The following is a 21,013-nucleotide window of genomic DNA, read 5'->3' on the forward strand; positions in this document are numbered from 1 at the left end:
AGGATCCAACGGCGGCCCAGCAATACACCAAACCCTACGTGCCTCCTGCTCCGCCGGTGAAAATTCCTACTGCTTCGGTTATCCCTCCGGTGCATCCCGCTGCAGCGCCTGTTGCCGGCGTATATTCGCTTCCGCAGTATCAGCAGGCGAGTTATTTGTTTGGTTTTCCGTTGTTTTCTCATTGTTCTTTCTTGTACTCTGTTCTCTTTCGCAGTATTCAAGGTATCTTCGATCAATTGTATATTCTTCCATAAAAAAAAAAAAAAAATGATCCTTTATTATCAAAATAAAATAAAATAATTTAATTTTTTCGTTTCTCAAATAGGACGTTTTATTGATTATATATATTCTGCGTATTGGTGTGTGATGTTCCTCCTTTATGTATCGATCATAATCAAATAAAATAAAAAACATGTTTCTACTCATATATTGAATAAAAATTACGCCCTATAAGCTAGTGTTGTTTCTTTTCCACATATGTCCATGTTGAAAATTTTCAGAATTTTTTGGGATCGCCGGTTTGTTCATGTTTCTATTATATCCCAATTTGTTACGTGCTTGACCAATACGGCAGAAGCATTTCAAGACTGTTGAAACGTGTCATGAAAGATATCTAACCTTTAGGACCGTAACGAACCACTACGCTTGTGACTTTCACTTTGGGCAGCTCTCACACTTGGCGACAGATAGCCCTTTCCCTTTGCTGACTCTTACCCTGCTTTAGGTAACCCTTCTTCCTATGATTCAAACCTGTGACGTGGAGTAGGCTTTGATACCAACTGTTATATGCTTGACCAATAAGCCAAAAGCTTAAGATTGTTAGAATGCAGCAAACAAATTGTTTAACGTTTAAGACCTTAACAAAACATTTCCAAGTATAAAGGATTAAAGAGTTCTTCAAATGCTGGCCTGTATAAGGTTGTATTATGCTCACATTGCTTTTAAGTATGGAGTATTAAGAATTTTGTACTCCTTTTATCTTTTCATACTTCAGTTGTTTATGTAACTTGCTATATTCATATTACTTAATCCTAAAAGATTGAGATATTTTGCGTCATCTTTCAGGTTTGTTAATGTTTTCTGTTTTAATCTATTCAGGCATAGCAGTTATTCCAGAGGGATGCACAGACAATTACACCCAAGGCTCTCGAGAGCGTGAAAGCTGCCCTTGCAAGCAGTGAAACTGAGCATAAAGCAGAAATAAAGAAGAAAGCACTTGTAAAGCAGCTGGGCAAACATGGGAGGATCCAACACTTGCAGACTGGCCAGAGAGTATGATCCATTTACATTTTTTATTAGTCATTTTTCATTGTGCATGTCTACCGAGAATAAGATCTGTGTACGTGTTTTTATAAAATTTCTAATTCACACAAATAATTTGATGTAGCCTTCCGATTCAGATTGCAACTCCAGTTGATGTTAGGTCATGTGCTTTGGGAAAGTAAGCATAAAATATACTAGCTTATTGATTGGCTGGCTCATCCCAGTCTGAAGTTCAATGTTACTGATCCAAAAAGTTGTTTTATGTGGTCATGCTGTAGTTGCTGCCACTTGATTGACATCTTTTGCTATGAGAACAATTTAAGCTGGTCTCAGACTCCCATCTATCTGGGATCTTGGGAGGGGTAGTAAACACAGACCTAAACTCTGGTGTTATATGAAGCAGCCTCTCTCAGACTGTGTTTTTTTATGTTTTTAAACCTAAGGTTTTACCGTTGCATCAAGCAATAGCCCCGTTTGCAGCTTGAACTGATTAACATTTCAATAATCTGTTTTGGGATTCCTTCTAGTTGTGAGAAATCACTTCATCTTTCTCTAAAGAAACAAAACTCTGTCTTTAGTTCTGCGAAGAAAAAAATGTTAAATTTTATTTATGGGATTCTAGAGGAGTAAACTTTAAGAGATTGTAAAGATCTCAACCCATTCTTTCTAAAATGTAACATAGGCACGAAACCAAACCTTAAAAGCATCAAGGAAAAAATAAACACTCTAACCTTTGCCTTATTAAAGAGATTGCATATAAAACTAATCTAAGTAATCCGTAATGAATAAATCAATGTTTTAAAAGGTGTCATCAATAATTCACAGGCAAGAATCATTCTATAGGGTATGCCTAACTTCTAATTTCACAATTACAAGTTAGTATCAAATGTCTTGTTAATTTTAGCATAATTTCAGGCTCAATGTTATTAATTAATATTTGATGTTTGACTTTTACATTGTTCTGTTGTGTAATTACCATTTCACTGAATATGATTCTGTAGGATTCCTGAACCATTTCCCTTCATGAGGTAGGTGTTTCTATTTTTCCCAATATTTCATGTCTAGATGCACTGCTAAGGCTCTCTAATACTGGAACAATGTTTTGCAGATAATTTCCGCTTATTTTGTGGGGATCTTGGTAACGAAGTGAATGATGAGGTTCTTTCAAAAACATTTTCAAGATTTCCTTCTTTTAATATGGCAAGAGTAAGAATCTGTGAACTTTAGTCCCATAATTCTTGCATACATAGCAACTCTGTTTGCTAGAAGCCTGCAATCTATAGAATGTCATTACAAATTCTTGTTTAAAGTTTACTGAACTCATATTTTTGATGTACTTAAGCAAGGCCTCTCTATACATCAGTTAGATATTTGACTGTGTTTGTTGTCTAGGAGATGGGAAACATGAAAGTATGTTGAAGAAACAAGATGACTACTTGCAATCTATTATGTAAGTATTTTGGTGGCTGCTTTTGAATGGATACGAAATTTGGGATATGCTCTTAGTTGATTGGACAAATCAGATCCAAATAGTATAGTGAATGAGTTATTCCCTCCTTCACTTTTGAAATGTGAAAAAAAAAATTAAAGAAGAAAAACAGGGAACAATTGGCACATTATACGCACTCATTCTTCTTTTTGAAATGTGTTTGCCATTGCTACATTATAAGCTATTGCAAATTCTAAAAGTGCATCTTCCGTTTCATTCCTTTCCCCAACCAAACCCAAATTCTCCGTACATCACAGCATATCTTGCACTTCTTTCCCCTACATGCTCATTAAGGTCTCCTCTTATAAGGATCTTTTCTTCATTTGAAATTTCTTAGATCAATCCTTCTAAGTTTTCCTAAAATTGTCTTTTAATACTTTCTTCTAAACGTACTTGACATGCACAAACATTAATTATTTTAATGATTTCCTCACCTAAAACAAGTCTAATCAAAATTATTCTATCTCAAATTTTTTAACATCTACAATTTCATTTTTTTAGATCCTTATATATTATTATCGCTCCTCCATTTTTATTATTTACCTCTCCCATATACCATGATTTGTAGCCATCAATTTCTTCATCTTTTTTCTCTTACGTTTAGTTTCTTGTAAACATGCAAAATTAATCATTCTCCTTTTCATTGTGTCTACCAATTCTATACTCTATTGTTAATCACTTAATCTTCCCAAATTCCAAGTGGTTAATTAAAATTTGTTTCTTAGATTAACTTCTTTACCCCCTCTTGTCTAAAAGGATGTGGGTACCCTTGCCCATTTCCCACCACACCCGAGCATGGTTGTTCCTTTGCTTTTCCTATTCAAAGTGCTATCATTTCTCTAAGTTATCATTCCCTGTTTACTCCTCCTATTTCCATGTATCTAACATTCAACAATCTTTTCTATTTCAATACTTAAAGAGTTAAAGTACATGAGTTTGCTACATTAGACCAGCCTCTAAAGATTTCATTAGTATTAAATGAAGCAAATAACTCCAATGTTTTGAGTCAATGGACCATTGTTACTAAGATTTTTGTATAATAACCTCTTTGCTTTATGATTTTCCAAGAGCACTGTATCTGTTTTTTCCTCCCAAATCGATCATAAAATAGCCATCCTAGTGCATCTCTGCATCACCTTTCCTCTCCTTTTGTTGAGGATTGAAGGAGCTTGTAAATATGGATTCCACACCACCTGGACGAGTCCACCTACAGCTGAAACTGATTATATGGTAAACTTTGGGATCAGCCTAATCCTAACTGACTATACCATAAAAGAGTATCTGGAAGTAGATACTTAACATATTTATCAGGCATTAATATTAGTGATAGCTCCTGTGTGTATATTTTTAATGTTTGCATGTTTTCATGATTACATCATGCTTAGAATCTTAGGTATTCTTACAATTGTTCATAGTCTGGATCTGCCTGATCTGATTCCACAATATATATTCATAAGCAAATGGGAAGTGATTGGGAACTTGCTATTTTGATAAGAGGTCATATTCCTAGTAAAGAAACAAGGAAATAGTGCTGGTAATGATAGTAGTCTAAACCTAGGGGTATTTTTTGTCTATTAAAACGCATGCACTTCTGACTGATGATTAGAGGTGTACCCACCGCCCCTTTATAAAAAAAATGGGGTATACCCAAATCAATCCCCTTGGCAAGTTTAGTTTGAGTACTGTATCTTTTAGTAAAATGTCATGGATTAAGACCTCATGGATGTTATATACTCAAAAAGGGTCTTATAAAAAAAAAAAAAGGGTATAAAACCGTGTTCACATGCTTTGTCAGCCCAAAATTTGCCATTGGACCAAAAATGGCCTTTTCATTTGGTCAACGATACCATCATCATCTAAGCATTGTCCCAACTATACGGGTTGGCAACATGAATATAATATTAAGTCATTTTTTTGTTAGCATATAAATCTGATCCAAGATTATCCCAAGTATATAATCCAAGATTATTCCTGCCCTTTAGGAGCATCGTGCTAGTTCCAAATGATAAATGGAATCAAGTGGCTGGCCTTTTATGGCTTACTGATCTGGTGATAAAAAAATGTTTCATTGGGAAGATGCTTGGTTTTAATAGTTTTACTTTCTCTTTTCCAATACTGCATTGCGGTTGTATGGTTCTTTTCTCTCTTTCCACTGCATCTTCTGTGAAGTTTCATATTATGGTGCATTGCATTATTTGTTCAAATTATTAATATTGTCTATTGATGTCTTTTCGGTTTTATTGTAGCCTTTGTGTTATCTATATATATGCATGCAAACTTAATAATGTGAACATTCGCACGTCTCTGTGTAAATTCACTTTTCCAGGTGGTTAGAGATAAAACGGACTGGCAAGACAAGGGCTACAGGTTTGTTAGTTTTGCCAACCATTCTGACCTTGTAGCAGCAAAGAAATGAATGGTAAGCATCTTTCTGTTTCCTGCTCATAGCCATTTGCTTTATTGAATGTGTTTGCTCATCGTGAGTATATTGTGCATATAGTAATACAAGAGTATATCTGCCACGGTGAAAACCATAGATGGATCAAGCTGAGTGCTTCACCTCTGAAGTTGAGCTTGTTGACCTATGAAATTTTACAAAGAACATTTTGGCCGGCCATGCGGTCTTACATTTCTAATTTGACAACCAAATCATTTCAGGTAAATATGTTGGAAACCGTCCAATCAAACTACCTAAGAGCAAATGGAAGGATAGGATAGATTATGAAGCACTGAAAAGGCAAAAAGTACATTTCATCATTGGGTGAACCAAACTATTCTTGATAGAACCAAACTCAAAAGAAACCAAAGCTTCCAAAGAAGAGCGTCTTGCACAAGTGAGTAAGCTAGAACATGCTCCCAATGGGTGGTTAAGGAGGATAGTTGATGTCGGTCATGTTTCCCAGGGCTTTTCTGTTCCTATAGTCAATTTCTAACAAGGGGAAGAACATCTTGATGGGTTTTGATTTCAGACCCTGGAATGTTATGTAAAATTGTAAATCATCAGTCATTGTTCAAGCCTTCAAGGTTTGTAGAATGATGAATGATGTCTTGAATCTCTTGATTGATTTTGTAAATCATCTCGATAGACCCAATTCAGCATTGTTCAATCCCTGGAATGTTACTCGTGTAATTTTTCTAGCAGTTGAATTGAAACCTAATTCAGCATCTAAAGAGACCAGCACATGTCAGTTGTGCCACAGTATGGGCGCCAGTCCTATTTAAAGCAATTTCATCCATGACAAACGATGATGGAACCCACCTATCTATAAACCAAAAACAAAATTATCAATTCAAATAAAAAAATAAATAGAAGTGCTACACTTTTTTATCCACTTTCACTTTTTTTCAAGCCATTTAGTTCCAATAAAGTTGTATGTTCATTCAATTCATTAGTCTGAATCCCTGAGGCTCTCACTTGTTAGCCATGTCTTCTTTTGGATAACAAACACCACCTCATCTTCATCCTGCTCCGAACCTGATGCATCAGCCGTTGCCACTCCTTCCCAGTGCAATGCTGGTAAATATTTCTTAATTAATTCCACAACTGGTTTCTTGTCTCGTACAATAATAAATCCAGTAGGCCTGAGTATGCGGTCCATTTCTATCAGCAAATCCTGAGCACTGCAGTCTTTCTTCTCGAGGTCAGAGAAGACAGTCCAGGCATGGAGAAGATCGTAAGTGCGGGGATAGGTTGAGAAGGCTTCACACCTGTAAAGAATGACATCAATTGAACAATCAGATATTCATTTGTTTCCATATTCTAGAACTTTACTCTTGCAACCTTTCTCAAGTCATTATTTCAGTTTTCTGTTCAAGGAAGCCTCATTCCCTCTCCCCCCTTATCAGTAACAGAAACATCATATTGAGAGTGTGTGTGTGTGTGTGAGAGAGAGAGAGAGAGAGGATACCATTGGCAAGCCATTAGTACTGGAATAATGTAAGACCTAGGAGACCTCAGACCTCTAAACAAGCTAACAATGAAGAAAAACAGGCCAGAAATGCAGCAAAGGAACACACTACCTCAGCAGGGCTGCCACTAGATGCCACCAGTCAAGGTAGAACAAGTACTATTTTAAAAATGCTTTTGATAAGCATCAATTTTGGTTCAATTATTCATATTTAACCAAATTAAAATTACACAAAGATATCCCACCATGTCCAAGGACATTGTGAATCATTGCTCCTATATTTGCGTTGGAATAAAAGGCAAGTTAAGAACCAACTAAAAGTAAATTTAGAATTCATATCCAAAAGGGATGAACTCGATTTAGAATTCCTGTCTTTAACTGGGCACTTTCTGACACCAGACCTCTAAATTTTTCATTAAGGTGACGAAGTTATTAATGATATCTCTACGCATACCAGTCATGTACAGTGCCTATTAAGCCTCTGTCATATATCAGCTTTAGTGTGTTTGGTCCATTTTCTGGCACAACATTCATCACCCAAACATTTTTATCATTCAGAGCAGCTGCAAAAGAGCCAAAGTTTGCTTTCACGTCCATCACATTCCTGAGAGTGTTTGGCTCAATCTTTGGGCTCAAAAGATTCCAGTAACTCTCTACCCTCCCTTGCCATAACTCCTGCATCAAATTAGTAATATTAAACACCAGGTAAGAACGGTTTTTTCCCCTGCATACATCGTTGCAAAGGCAGATATAAGAAAATTGTTCATGAAAATACGTGTGATTGACAGTATGTTCACATGGATTACCGTGTCCTTTTCAAACATTTCATTTGAGTAGCCAAAATCAGCAAGACGAGGGGGAGGAGTAGTTAATCGAGCTGGCCATGGAGATAAGCCACTTCCCCTGGCTCTATGATGTTCTGAGGAGACCAACAAAATTCAATTAGTATTACCACCGATACTCTGAGCAGCATCACAGGACGGCACACAAAAACAAGTAATTGAAATGTCAAACATGTTAAAAGTGAGTTACGAGGAAACATGTCTGTTGCCTGCAATTTGACATGAACAGATAATATGCATATATTTATCATCTAGGACTACAAAAGAGGGAATTGCATTGCCCTATAATGATATGGGATTGCTATAATTTTGCAACAGTTATGGCCCTCAATTTTCTTATTTTTTAAAAGATGTACAATTGGATTGTATTTAACAACCTGTTATATCAGAGTTAATAGTCTAACACTAAAAACAAAAATGAGAATCCAGACAAAGCAACCAACTCTGAGGGCTAAGAACTGTCTACATCTCATATATGTATATATAACAAAGAATACGTCCCACAATAAATATCAACATGGCCAACAATCAACTTAAAAAGATTATTTGCAACCATGTTGTTTTCTTTCTTCGCGAAATTTAGATGGGGAAAGCTTCTATAGAATTTGAAGTCTTGAAAAAAAAATCCCGAAAATGCATTAAATAAAAATGAATTTGTTGAAAGTTACTAGATCATTGCGATTTTTGTGTGAACTCCTAGATAGGAAAAGCAATCTAAGGCTGCAAATGGTATCTGTTTATCTGAATTTGAATTCAATCCAGTTAAGGAACCCATTTATAATTGGACAAGAAATGAATACGTATTTTAAGAGATTATTGTAATGCCTCCTAAGCAATAATATTTAGGGAAAATCCTGATTAGTACCCTGTATTTTGGGCCTAGTGCCACTTTGGTCACCGAATTTTAAAATGTGACAATTCAGTACCCAAACTTTTAAAACATGACAATCCAGTACCTGCCGCTAACTAGTTGTTAAGTGGCATTTGAAAAAGACAAATGCCCTTCAAGTGTTATTTAATTTTCTTATCAACCATCTAAACATTGAGGAAAAATTTACGGTCCCAAATCTTTGCATTTTCCATTCAAGAAAGTTGAGGTTACGTTTGAATGGGCATTCTGGTAACCCCAACTTTCTTTAATAGAAGAGGCAAGGATTTGAGACTGTTAATTTTATGTCAATGTTTGGATGGTTGATAAAGAAAATTAGATGACACTCGAAGGGCATTTGTGTCTTTTTCAAATGCCACTTAACAACTGGTTAACAGCTAATTAACAGCAGGTACTGGATTGTCATATTTTGAAAGTTCGGGTACTGAATTATCGCATTTTAATGTTCAGGGACCAAAGTGGCACTAGGCCCAAAGTACAGGGTACTAATCGAGAATTTTCCCTAATATTTATAAAGTAGCATATATTTAAATATCCTACTGACTGACCAATGAATCAATAATAATCAATAAAGCATTATTATAATCACCTGGTATGCAGTAAAAGCAATGTGAAAATTCATTCTGCCCAATTCATCTCTTTTTCCTTCTTTTTTTCTATTTCATTGATAAAGAGGACTAATTTAAGATGAGAAAAAAAGCTTGAACAAGGCCAAAAGGGCCAAAGGAGGAGCAATACAAAAGAATCCCAAAATACATACTCCAAAAATCAAAACTACAGCTAGAATCATTTACACCTACAATGAATCTACTCCCTATCCTCCAATTATCATTGCATTCAATCCTGAAACCTTAGGGCAACAATCTCTCTAATTCCCCTTGAACACAAGCTCTTAATTGACCCTAACCCAATTCTCAGTCTCGTAAAAAGCCCCAACTATGTTCCTCACCAATACAACAGCATGTATACCTAAGCTTAATATAATATGATTAGCATCTACATGCGGGTCTTCTGTCAACCCTCCCCCCCCCCCCCCCACCTTTCTCTTCAAATAAAAACCCTCAAATCCCCCTACTTTACACCATTCACTGCTAGAGAACACCTCTCTACCTAATAAGATGTTTTCTTCGAAAATCATTCACAAGCTTCTAAATTGTCTTTTCTCCCTGTCTTTTTATAGAAATACTTTTCAATATCAGACCTTATCAAAACCGTAAGGCCTACAAACCAAACCTACAAGAATTTCAAATTCGAGATGTTTGCATTGGACAACCCGTACTAATAGAATGTTCTGCTACATTTCTGAGATAACATTTGGAACAGTTTCAGTGTTGAAACCCAACACCAAGTCAAAGCTTTATATGTTTTAGGTGTTGAAACAAGTTATAATTTTTTTGGTTACAGTAAAGAAAGAAAATGGGGAAATAATATGCCTTTGGGCTTTTTTTGGTAGGTGAGTTTTGTACTTTTTTTTGTTTAAATGTTAACTGTATTCGTATTGAAAGAAAACACAATGTGCATGAGGATGCAAGAAAATAGCTCCCCCCCCCCTCTTTCTTTTTTAATTTCTTTAAGCTATGGGTTTAGAAAGTTAGAAAGTTAAGAAGTCTTGGTTCTCTGGCCATTGGTATGTTCTACAGTTTGATGTTTTGTTTCGGGGTTTGTCCTGGGATTAGAAGGGTGCCCCTAAGGAAGAAAAGATTTCTAGAAGTGAGCTATTTTGGAGCATATAATTACTATCTTCATGATCAAGTAAGGTCATGAATAGCCCAGGTATCTCTTCTTTATGCTGAGCTTTTGATGATAGGCTATCAAAAGAAAATGATGCTGTCAGCATGAAGTATGCAACAATGGAACAACGATTAATGCACTACATAGAAATAAATCATATGTAAGGCATGCAAGGAGATAATATTTTAAAATAAGCAATAGGGATTAGGTAGGAAATCCAAGTAAACCATAATTTTTTTTTCCATTGAAGAAAACGAAAATAGTGGAAATAGAATACTTGCTATTACTGCTCTGCAAACAACCTTAACAATTATAATCATACAATGTAACAATACAAGTTTAAATTTTCCTACACAAGAATATGAATGCAACTGCATGCTTAACACCATGCATTAGAAGCAAAGAGATTATGATATTCATGATTTCATAAGATAAGTATTCTCACGGTCAGAGTAAGGTGTTATGCAAGCTTCCATCTTCACATTCCACGCTGCATCTGGATCATCACCAGATCTGCAGAGGGGAGGTTGGGTACCAGGCTCTCTTTCCATGTAGCAGTCATTAGTTAGAGGTTTAACCCAAATGACTGTCTGGTTTCTCTTGGCAGCAATTTTCCAACACATTCTCTCCACAAGGACACTCATTTCTCTCCATATTCTGAGGTCCTCCTCATCTTGTGCGTATGCTTCAGGAGACGAATAAGCAAAATAGCCCCCTGGTCTAAGCAACCTATCTAGCTCAAGAAGAAGGATCCCATCCCTCTGGAGCCAATCAATCCTACAGCGAGAGCAGTGAGCAAATTCAAATGATCTGCTAGGATAAGGAAGCCTCTTCGTCCCCAAAACACCAAGATATGCAGGAATTCCTCTCTCCAATGCAAATTGGATCTGGTTTTGGTGCACATCATTTGGTGCCAAAGACATTGCTATGATATCAGATGAAAGAAGATATGCCCCAAAACTTGCAACCCCACAACCCACATCAAGAATTGTTCGGACCCTTCCTTCATTATTCAAGATATTGTTTGGAAAGTTGAGCATCTTCCAATGCAAAACAGGAGAAAGAAAGCTCACTTTAGTTGCAGGTCAAGACAGGTTTACAAAGTAAAAAATGTACAAGAGAACCAAGGTTACCAAAAAGAAGAAAAACAAAACAGAGGAGAGCAGAAGATAAAGAAAAAGAGCAACAATATCTGAAATTAGTTGTGCATAATCCAAGAAATCCATGCTTGCCAAGAAAAGTTCATTAAACAATAAACAGTACAATAAGCAGTGCAAACATTTTATATCTATGACTTGAGGTTTGCTTTGATGAGGGCAGTGTTTTAAAAGCACAAGGCACAAGAAAAGAAAAGAGGCTTTTTGAACCAAGGTGCAAGGCACAAGGTGAGGTGGACACCTCGAAACAAGGCAGAAAAATTTTCTAAAAGTTCAAAAAATAAAACTAAAAATAAAATAATGGTAATTCACAAAAAAGTGAATAACACCTTACTCTGACAGTGAGAATACTTATCTTATGAAATCATGAAGGCAGAAAATTTTTACTTGGTATCAGAGCTCAAATAGAATTTCTTGGATATTTGGAGTTCTTCCATGCAGTCCTAGATCAGCCGATTGCCCAGTTCTTGAATTTTTTGGTGTTTTCTAGTCATCAAGAGGGTGATCTATGTTTTGGCAACAAAATAAGGAAGAACTGGAGTGTGGGGAAGAATCCTAGTCATGTTGGACTCTTCAATTTTGATCCGATCTTGGGCGCTTAGGCATTGTTGGACCTCTATAGGGGGCAGTTAGGTTTCTGGGAATCTCTACGCCCTCTGGAGTGACCAATTCACATTTCTCTCTGGTGGGAGACAGTGGGAGGAGAGAGATTTCTCTCTGAATAAGGTTTTCTTCTTCCAGAAAGGTCTGTTACCCTTCTGTGTGAGATCAATTTGATTTTGAAGGCTTTCTACCTAGTTATTTCCTAGTTTTGAATTGTTTGAAATTAAAATAGAGAGTTGGAGTACTGAGCAAAAGTCCACCAGTAACATGGGTCTGGGTGTTGGTAGTACTAGTGATATTTTTGGGTCTGGAATTATTATTACAGTGAAATTTGATTGTACAAATTATCTAGAATGGGCACAATCAGCCAAGATGGCCATTGGTGCTCATGGGAAACCAGGGTACATCACTAGGGAAGAGAAGAAACCTGATATAGATCCCTCCTGGTGGGTACAGGAGAATTACATAGTGATGACTTGGTTGTGTAACTCTATGTTACCTCACATTGGTAAAAATTTCTTGTAAGCTAATACTACAAAAGAGATTTGGAGTGGAGTGACTAAAACTTATTCCCAGAAATAAAATGTAGCTAGAGGGTTAGATGAAGGAATGCAAGAATTTTTTTAGAGAAGGAAAAAGGGTTAGATGAAATGAAGGGTTATATCCTAACAAGAGCAATCCATTGGCTGAAAACTGTGGATATCTTTGATGACTTCTCCTTTGATGATTTGTGGAGAAATTGGTTAGTAATAGCCAAAACTTCAACAAAGAATGATAGAATTCTGTCAGAATGGGTTCCACCTTTGGAAAGTATCATTAAGTTGAACTTTGATGGAAGCAGCCAAGGCAATCCCGGGCCTTCAAGTATAGGGGGTATCCTAAGAAATAAGGACAGCAACATAATTTCCCTATTCTTAGGATTGATGAGAGTGGGGGATTCCACAAGGGCAGAAACACTTGTTGTAGTACAAGGAATTCAGATCGCCAACCGGCTTGGGGTGGAGCATCACATAGTTGAAGGGGACTCTCAGGTGGTAATCAGGTGGCTCCTAAACTTGGATACCACCATTTGGGGCTACAAAGATCTGATCAAAAAAGTAAAGTGGTTAACCAGCAATATGAGAGTGGAGGTAAAATGGGTTAGTAGGTCTGCTAATTCTTTGGCTGATGCTCTAGCCAAACAGGGGGTATATAGGGAAGATCTTTTTTGTGCTTCTATGTAAGTTATTATTAATTAAAAAATTTGTACTTAACTAGCCTGGAGATGTTGCAATTCGTACCTTTCCATGAGGACTTTGTACTATTTTATTGCTGATTTATAAAATCATTTCAATTATCAAAAAAAAAAAGAAATAAAATGTAGCTAGAGTCTATCAGTTAGGGAATCAGGTGATTATTACAAAACAGGGATACAGACCTCTTGCCATGTATTTCTCTATGTTGAAAACTCTTTGGTAGGAGATAGACCACTAAGATACTGTGGTTTGGGAGAATATGAAGGATGCAGCAACCTATCAAGGGTTGGTGGAAAAGAATAGGGTTTTTGAGTTCTTAGCTGGGTTGAACCTTGAATTCGACATTGCCAGGCAACACCTCCTTTCTAAAGAAAGTGTGACTCTTTCTCAAGCTTATGCATTTGTCTTTGGAGAGGAGAGGAGGAATGTCATGTTGAGACAGCCTGGGATTGATCAGTTAGCTATGATTAGTATAGTCAAATCTAAGCCAAATGCAGACAGGGGGAGTAGTGAGGCTGGGAGGGAGGACAAGAAGAACTTGGTGTGTGACTATTGGAAGAAGACTAAGCATACTGGAGACACTTGTTGGAAGCTTTACCCTCGTCTCATACCAGCTCGAATAAAGAACAAGAAGGGAAATGCAAATGTGACAATTACAAGAGACTCTTCGGCACCCCTTTCCCAAGTTGATTTGGAGTCCATTGCAGCAGCTAGGGGTGAGCAAAATAAACCAAAAAATTGACCGAAACCGAACCAAAAATTCGGTTAACCAAATCAGTCGGTTCGGTTTCAATTCAATATTTTAAAAAAATCGAAGGTACCAATTCAGTTTCAGTTTAGGAATGGCAACGGGGTGGGGTAGGGATGGGGAGCCTCTCTTCATCCCCGTCCCCGCTAACAGGGACAAGGTTATCCCCATCCTCGTCCCCACAAGGATCCCCATTCCCTATAATTTTTTATAATGTTAACCATTTTGTTTTTGTTTTTTATTTTATTTAAAAAAAATAAAAATAAAATAATTAAAATTTACAATCCTATTAGAAAATATTCAAACATATTCAACCATATTTTTAAAATTATTAATATATAGATGTATGTGTACATATATACATATATACATATATACATATATATTACTAGGGATCCCATGGGGCAGGGATTGGGGTCCCTGTAGGGCGGGGAGTGATCTCCCCGTCCCTGCTAATGGGGGATCCCCACGGGGATCGGGGAAATGGGGAAAATTGCCATCCCTATTTCGGTTAACCAAAATAGAAAACTAGCGATTAACCGAACCGACAGTATACATATATTTATATATATTTGATGTATATTTATATATTATATATTTTATATTTTATATACATTATAAATTAATAAATATGCATTATATATAAATATATATATTTATAATATATAATACATTATTTATTATTTATTATTTAAAATATAATATTATATATATTTCTAGTATTTTATTATATATTTATATATTTTTCTATAATAAATATTGTAAATAATAAAAAACCAAAAAAATCGATGAACCGAACCGACAGTTAATCGATCAGCTTCGGTTAGGTTTCAAAAACCAATAACCCCAGTTCGGTTTCAAAAACTGACACCCCTCTCTTCCCCATGTCTCCTTCCATATGATACTGGAAGAACTTTGACCAATCAAAAAATTTTTATGAATACCAGCTGATTGTTTACCACTTTTATGATACAAGTTTATTGGTTATAAGGTTATTAGGTATCATGCCCTTTCCAGTATCATAGTTGGACTCACATCACTCATTTATATGCAATGGTTAGATCATTTACATGGTTATGTTTACTTATTTTACATGCATAAATTATGTGTTGAGTTACATTTTTTTGAAAGGTATACATGGATATTATATTCTTTTGATATGCACATATAATTAATATGTTAACATGATTTTATGTATGTCACCAAGTTGTATGAATAATCTTATGTCTGCATGTATACAATTTTTATTATTTTTTTATGCAACCTTGATATTTTTTTATTAAAAAAAATTAAATGGTGCAAGAATTAAACTGAAGTTTCATGGCTTATAACTCTTGCTTCTGGAGGTTTCGAAGCCTTTATTCACGCAATTAATTGCCTTTTGAACATTGGCACGGTCATGTAACTAAGAAAAGGAAGAACTTGTCAGTTCTATATCCTTTTTCTCACATAGTACAAACTACAAAGAGACAGACTTACATTAGGCAATGAGAAAGTTTGTTTACTTGATGAGCTGAGTTCCACAGACATGTGAGGTTTGACTAAAAAACAAAGCTTATTAAAGAAGAGACTTACATTAGCAATAGAGGCAATATATTTGTCAGCTCCATAATGAAAATGGGTGCCACCCCCTGGAAATGAAATTTTATCACCTTTGACGACCATCCAATTCTGGTCAGACTTCTCATGTGCAAGGTGGGTATGAGGTATGTTTGCCTTCCATACTTCGTCTCTGCTCCTTGGCCACTTAATCGGGATCTATAATATAATATTAAAATGTATTGGCAGATTTGACAATATAGAAAAATCTCAAAATAAGAGAACCAAATTCTAGCTTCACTCCTTATATATAATGTAACCAAAATCAACCTTGTAGCCTGATGGTGGAGGAATCAAGCAATTATAACGCCTTTCAGTTGGAGGGCAATGCCTCTCGTAGTGCTCCATCAAAGACAAATCTAGTTTCAACCTCATCTGGTATATAAGATTCCTGTCTAGGCAGGGAATAAGCTCTGAATGCCTATCATCACAAACCTTCAAATGCAAAGAAGAAAATATAGAAGGATCTCATTAATATGGCACAAACCAAATTACAAAAGGCAAGTTGATATAAGTTGTCATTTTCTTGGGGGAAAGTAACAGGTGCAATGACAGCATAGCTTAGAAGAAAGAGAGAGAAAAACCGATCAAGAAGAATAAAAGAGAAAGAATAAGAGAATTCACTGTTACTTATAAAATTAAAAAAAAAAATAGAATAAGAGAGTAAGAGAACTCACTGGAAAGTTTTTTGGTACAATATCTTCCCCCCCATCTTGCTTGCTGTCAAGATCGGAGTCATCATTGCCACCCAAATAAGATGTCAATTTACTTCCATATTCAATAGTTGATGCACCATGATGAATTTGAGACTCGAAAAAGGATCCATAATAAACAAATAGGAAAATAAGAAAAGTTGCAACAACACACAATCCAGCGACCAGTCGCTTCTTTTGGGCCTCGTCAGCTCTTCCCCTCATTGTTTCGGTGTCAAGAACCTTTAGTGGAGCTTTTACTCTAGTCCAACCAGAGCATTACAAAGAAAAAAAAAACAAAAAAAAAAAAACAGAACCTTAATATTCATGCCAAAGCCTTCATTCTGCAATGTTTCTTCAATTAAAGTCTGATCATAATATAGAAATCCCTTCAGATATGCATGATCTAGATGTGAAGCAAAAAAGGTTTAAACCCTGCAAAAATTAAGGTAAGAAACTGTCAGAAAGATCCACAGAGCTGTGTATAGCCAACAAAGAGTCTAATACACAGGTGTATGGAACTCAAGATTCAAGTCAGATGGAAGACTCCCACAAGTTGGATTTATGGACTACTAAAGCTAAAATACTGCTGTAGAAAATCAAATCATTGATCTTCACAATAATGGGGAGGTTTAACACCTAAAGGCCTTAAAAGTCCTCGGGAATAGGGAAAGTTATCCTCACATCAATATATATATATTTGAAATTAGAATATAAAGAACCAGCCAGAATAATTGCCACAAAAGCCATATGCAATCACCATAATTTTTTGAGATGCCAGCAATACCTTCATCAACAAATCTAAGAATTCCCAGGAACCCATTCAGACTTGATTAAATGTGACCAATTTAGGGGTAAAAAAGAAAGTTTCAAGTCCATAATTACAATAAATTTAGTGGTTTCATAGTTGTCAAGGCAAATACTAGAGCACCGATGGTGGGTTACCATGTACAAACACCTATATTTTTGCATTTATTAGTGTATGAGATTGTAATGTTATAACTTATAAAAGACATCATTACACTAAATTATTCATTCTCTGTGTTTATAATATTTTCATACTCATATACTACTTTCTTTGTATTATTTTCTTACTTCTTAAGGTCCAATCAGCACACAAGTTGGTAGGCATTCTCTTAAAGCGATGAGCAAGGAAGAACTTCAAGACTTTATCCGGTCAACATCAAGAACCAAGGTAATGTCTTATTCGTTTTTTACTTTCTATGTTCTTCCTTTAATTTTTCTTCCACCCATTCCTTCTTTTCTTAAAATTCCTGAGTTTTCCTTTCTTTTTCTTCCTATGGATGCGTTGATTTTCTATGTTTTGATGTGAAGTTTATAGTTATTTGATAAAGACTACTGATTATTATTAGTGCAAAGTTGTTGCTAGTTGCTACTAAACCTAGGGAATTACCCTACGATTTAAGTTTTTATTTAAAAATAAATAAACCGCCTATGCGGGGACATAGGTGCTTAGTCACAAACCACTCCCATGTTGCCTACCTTCACCTTGACAACTGTGAGTAGTTTTTAGGGAAACCTATTTGACTTCACCAATAAGCATTAACAAAACCACATAACGGAAAGTATGATAAAAAACATTAAAAATTTAAGAAAGCATTGACAATACATAAAAACGACCTCTATCTCCTTGGTCACTCCATGTTCCGCTAAGAATTTTTCTTCTCAGTATGTTCCCCCGAGAAATTTGACTCTTAATTGGCCCCAGTTACACATCAACGACCTCAAATGTATGTTAAAAACACAAGATATTGATGTTTGACGTTAACCACCGACAACCGCAAGCAATAAAGTCCATGGCCGAGCGGTGAAAGAGATGTAAATGAAAATGAGCGCTTCAGATAACAGTGTCAGCAGAATATCAAATAAAAAAAATAAAGAAAGAAAAACAAATGTTTAGCTTGTGTTAAAAGTACAACGTTTCTTCCAACGATCCGAAAGAAGTTCTTAACAAATCAACAAACTCGATAACTCTATGAATCACTCAATAGGCAGGGACTCGCAGATCTGGAACGAATAAACGAAACAAAACACTACTGCAGCAAAACGAATCACGAATCACTAAATTCACAAAATTTTCAAAGCCAAAACCACAAAAGAATAAAGGAAAAAAAAAACAATCAAGCTTTTTTGCAACTACTGGACCCAAACAAACTCCAAAGTAAAACCACGCAAAACAACCACAAGTTCTCACGAAACAACCCACCCAAACCATCGAAAGAAGGCATTGAGCATCAAAACAACCAAATTCTTCAATGCGAACAGGCAACTTAAGCAGATCTATTAAAAAACCTTACATTGCAGTCAAATCCAACAACAAAACCAAGCTGAGAACAGAAAAGGAAACGAAATAGAACCGACAAAGATCCTCTCTCCTATATCAAGTATCAAGCAAACATTAAAGAACTTAACTTACACTGGTTCTAAATAAGATCCAGATCTAGATTCCGAACCAGGATTTCGATCGCCAACGAGGACCAACGAAGCAATACACGTAAAGAAGAACCCTAGATTTATCTATGAGGAGAGTCAAAGAACGACGAGAGCGAGTGTAGAAAGGGGTAGAAGAATGAAGAGAAGGCACGAGACAGACACCGAAACTCTCCAAGGCTACACTCACTCTGTTCTTTCTTTTTCTGGAAACGAGACCAGAGCCACGGAGAGAGATAGAGAGAGAATTTTTACTTACGTAGAGTTGAGTTGGTTTTCGGTACATATCTATAACGTGGTATGAAATACAAGCAGTGACATCGTACTAGAATGTGATGAACATTTAAAGTCGTTGGATTATATGATTCGATTTGATTAAAACAGCTAGGAGGTTATGTTCTAACCTGACGGTGTACATTTGTCCACGGATGGTAGTACACTGTGTATACACTCTTTAGATTCATGATAAGAGACGGAATCTGTTTACACGAACTTGAAAAAAAAAAAAAAAAGAATAGTGATGTGTACAGTCCCCGCTCCCATTACTAATTGGGACAATATGAACTATGAAGGACCTATCCAAGCCAATTGATAATCGGGATAAACGGACAAAAACTTAGGGCGAATTTGTTACGGCAATACTTGGTACATGTAATTATCAATGATAATAAAGTTAAATACTTAAAAGTATTCCGTTTAACAAACGGACAAAAACTTAGGGCGAATTTGTGAAAAAATCAGATGTATTTGGCGATGCATCTGTTTTCATATCTTAAATTTTAATTTCGCCTCTTAACAGAGACACGTTTTAGAACTAATAAAAGGTCGAAACTATCCCCTAAAAACTTAGCGTTGGAAGACATCCTACAATCCTGACAAGCTCAGAGTACGCTATCAAATGTATTGCGTTGGAAGACATCCGGCACGAATCATCGAGCGACGAGCAAAAGTGTTGATGGGTATAGCCAGATGTCCAGTAAGTCCATGTAACTGCATTTTTCTCCAGCATTTCACCAAGCAAAAATTTTTCTACCAATAATCTCCTTGGAGACGAAACGATTCCCTCTATCTCTGAAACTTTATTACCGGTATTAGAGCTAGATGTTGGAGGTACAGATTTCAACTTTCCCTTATGATGTAGCTCTCCCTTTGATATTTCACCCTTGACCTCTGTTGATTAGAAACAATCTCGTATTGAGATGTTTGTACCAGTGTTATTTGGGTTATACAACGTCTTAACAGTTTCAGCTTCTGAAACCACAGATGTTGGTTTTGATAACCGCTTCATAGCAACCGACTCTGCTTTCTGGGAGAGGCATAAGCCAACTCTTAATTCTTGTTTCAGAGACACAGGTTCTGAAAATCCAATTCTTGATGCCTGAGATAAACCAACTCTAATGGGCTTTTTTAAGGCATTACTCTGTGAATGTCCGTCCTGTACCTTTCTAGAGTTATAAACCCAAACCCCTTATGAAGGGCCTTTACCTTTCTAGAAAATTATTGCGCTTGGTCTGAGTTCTTTAAGCAGTTGGTTCTATCAACCATTTTCTAAAACCCTCTGTAACTTGAGCGGGTTATCAAAAAAAAAAAAAAAGTACCAAAGAGAAGAGTCACTTTGCACAGGAAACCACTTATTTGTTTCGGCTGATGAGTTGCTTGTTGCTTGTGATTGGTGGGATCCTCTTTTTTAAGTATTTAACTCTAATAACAATTTAGAACTTTAATTTGATAACATAACCTTCATAAAGTTGAAACTAAGATATAAAATATGTGCTTTTAATCATACTTATATAGTTATGAAATTTATTCTTTCGTTATAACAAAAGTTATAAAAAAAAAATCTCTATATATTATTAATTATGGAGGTGTAAGCATTTTCATGTGGTCTTGCTTTTATTTAGCAATTTTATAGAAAAATTAGATGAACGTGATGGTTGTTAAGCTAGTTATGGAGCCAATGATAATATTCCATAGGGATAATAAATTTATGGGCCCCATCATAAAAAGTGTGGGTTACATGTATTTTATTGACATGGAACATTACCATAAAAGGTGTGGGTTACATGTATTTTATTGACATGGAACATTACCATTGGTTCCACAACCCACTAAACAGCCGTTGTGTTCAGCTAATCCTTGCTCTATTGCACCATTGAAGTATTTGTAAATATTAGTAGTTAAGCATGTGTATTGCACGTAAGATTTTTTTATATTAATTACTTGAATTTTAGATATCTAATAATTAAGATAGGAATTGAAAATTAACAAAAGTAATAATATGATTAAAAATAAACTTAAATACTTATAGTAAATGTGCACATGCATTGTAGTGGAAATTTTAAATTATAATAACAATTATCATCATCATCATCATCATCATCATAAATAAATAAAAATAATTTTTGT

General features: G+C 35.7%; 1 protein-coding gene and 1 pseudogene across 3 annotated transcripts; one reads left to right on the plus strand and one right to left on the minus strand.

The window, feature by feature from the left end:
- Nucleotides 1-901: 901 nt before the first annotated feature.
- LOC148865013 (uncharacterized) lies at nt 902-5,917 on the plus strand (annotated as a pseudogene). Its single transcript, XR_016109585.1, has 5 exons — nt 902-952; nt 1,108-1,272; nt 2,372-2,469; nt 5,079-5,171; nt 5,411-5,917. The product of XR_016109585.1 is annotated as an uncharacterized LOC148865013 (transcript).
- A 220-nt stretch (nt 5,918-6,137) lies between these two features.
- On the minus strand, nt 6,138-19,142 carry LOC148865014 (putative methyltransferase PMT3). Of its 2 annotated transcripts, none has more exons than XM_088976545.1 (8): nt 18,594-19,142; nt 16,142-16,591; nt 15,735-15,899; nt 15,441-15,623; nt 10,568-11,162; nt 7,467-7,579; nt 7,115-7,335; nt 6,138-6,460 (listed from the first exon to the last, which is right to left on the minus strand). In XM_088976545.1, the coding sequence occupies exons 2-8, from the start codon at nt 16,379-16,381 to the stop codon at nt 6,142-6,144; spliced, it is 1,836 nt and encodes a 611-aa protein (XP_088832671.1). In that variant the 5' UTR covers nt 16,382-16,591; nt 18,594-19,142; the 3' UTR covers nt 6,138-6,141. The 2 variants fall into 2 exon arrangements, with proteins under 2 accessions (XP_088832671.1, XP_088832672.1); XM_088976546.1 differs by lacking the exon at nt 18,594-19,142 and adding an exon at nt 17,798-18,213.
- Nucleotides 19,143-21,013: the final 1,871 nt, after the last annotated feature.

This window comes from Nelumbo lutea, chromosome 3 (assembly GCF_056320005.1).
Source record: "Nelumbo lutea isolate HS-2025 chromosome 3, American lotus-T2T, whole genome shotgun sequence".
In the NCBI taxonomy this organism is placed as follows: Eukaryota; Viridiplantae; Streptophyta; class Magnoliopsida; order Proteales; family Nelumbonaceae; genus Nelumbo; species Nelumbo lutea.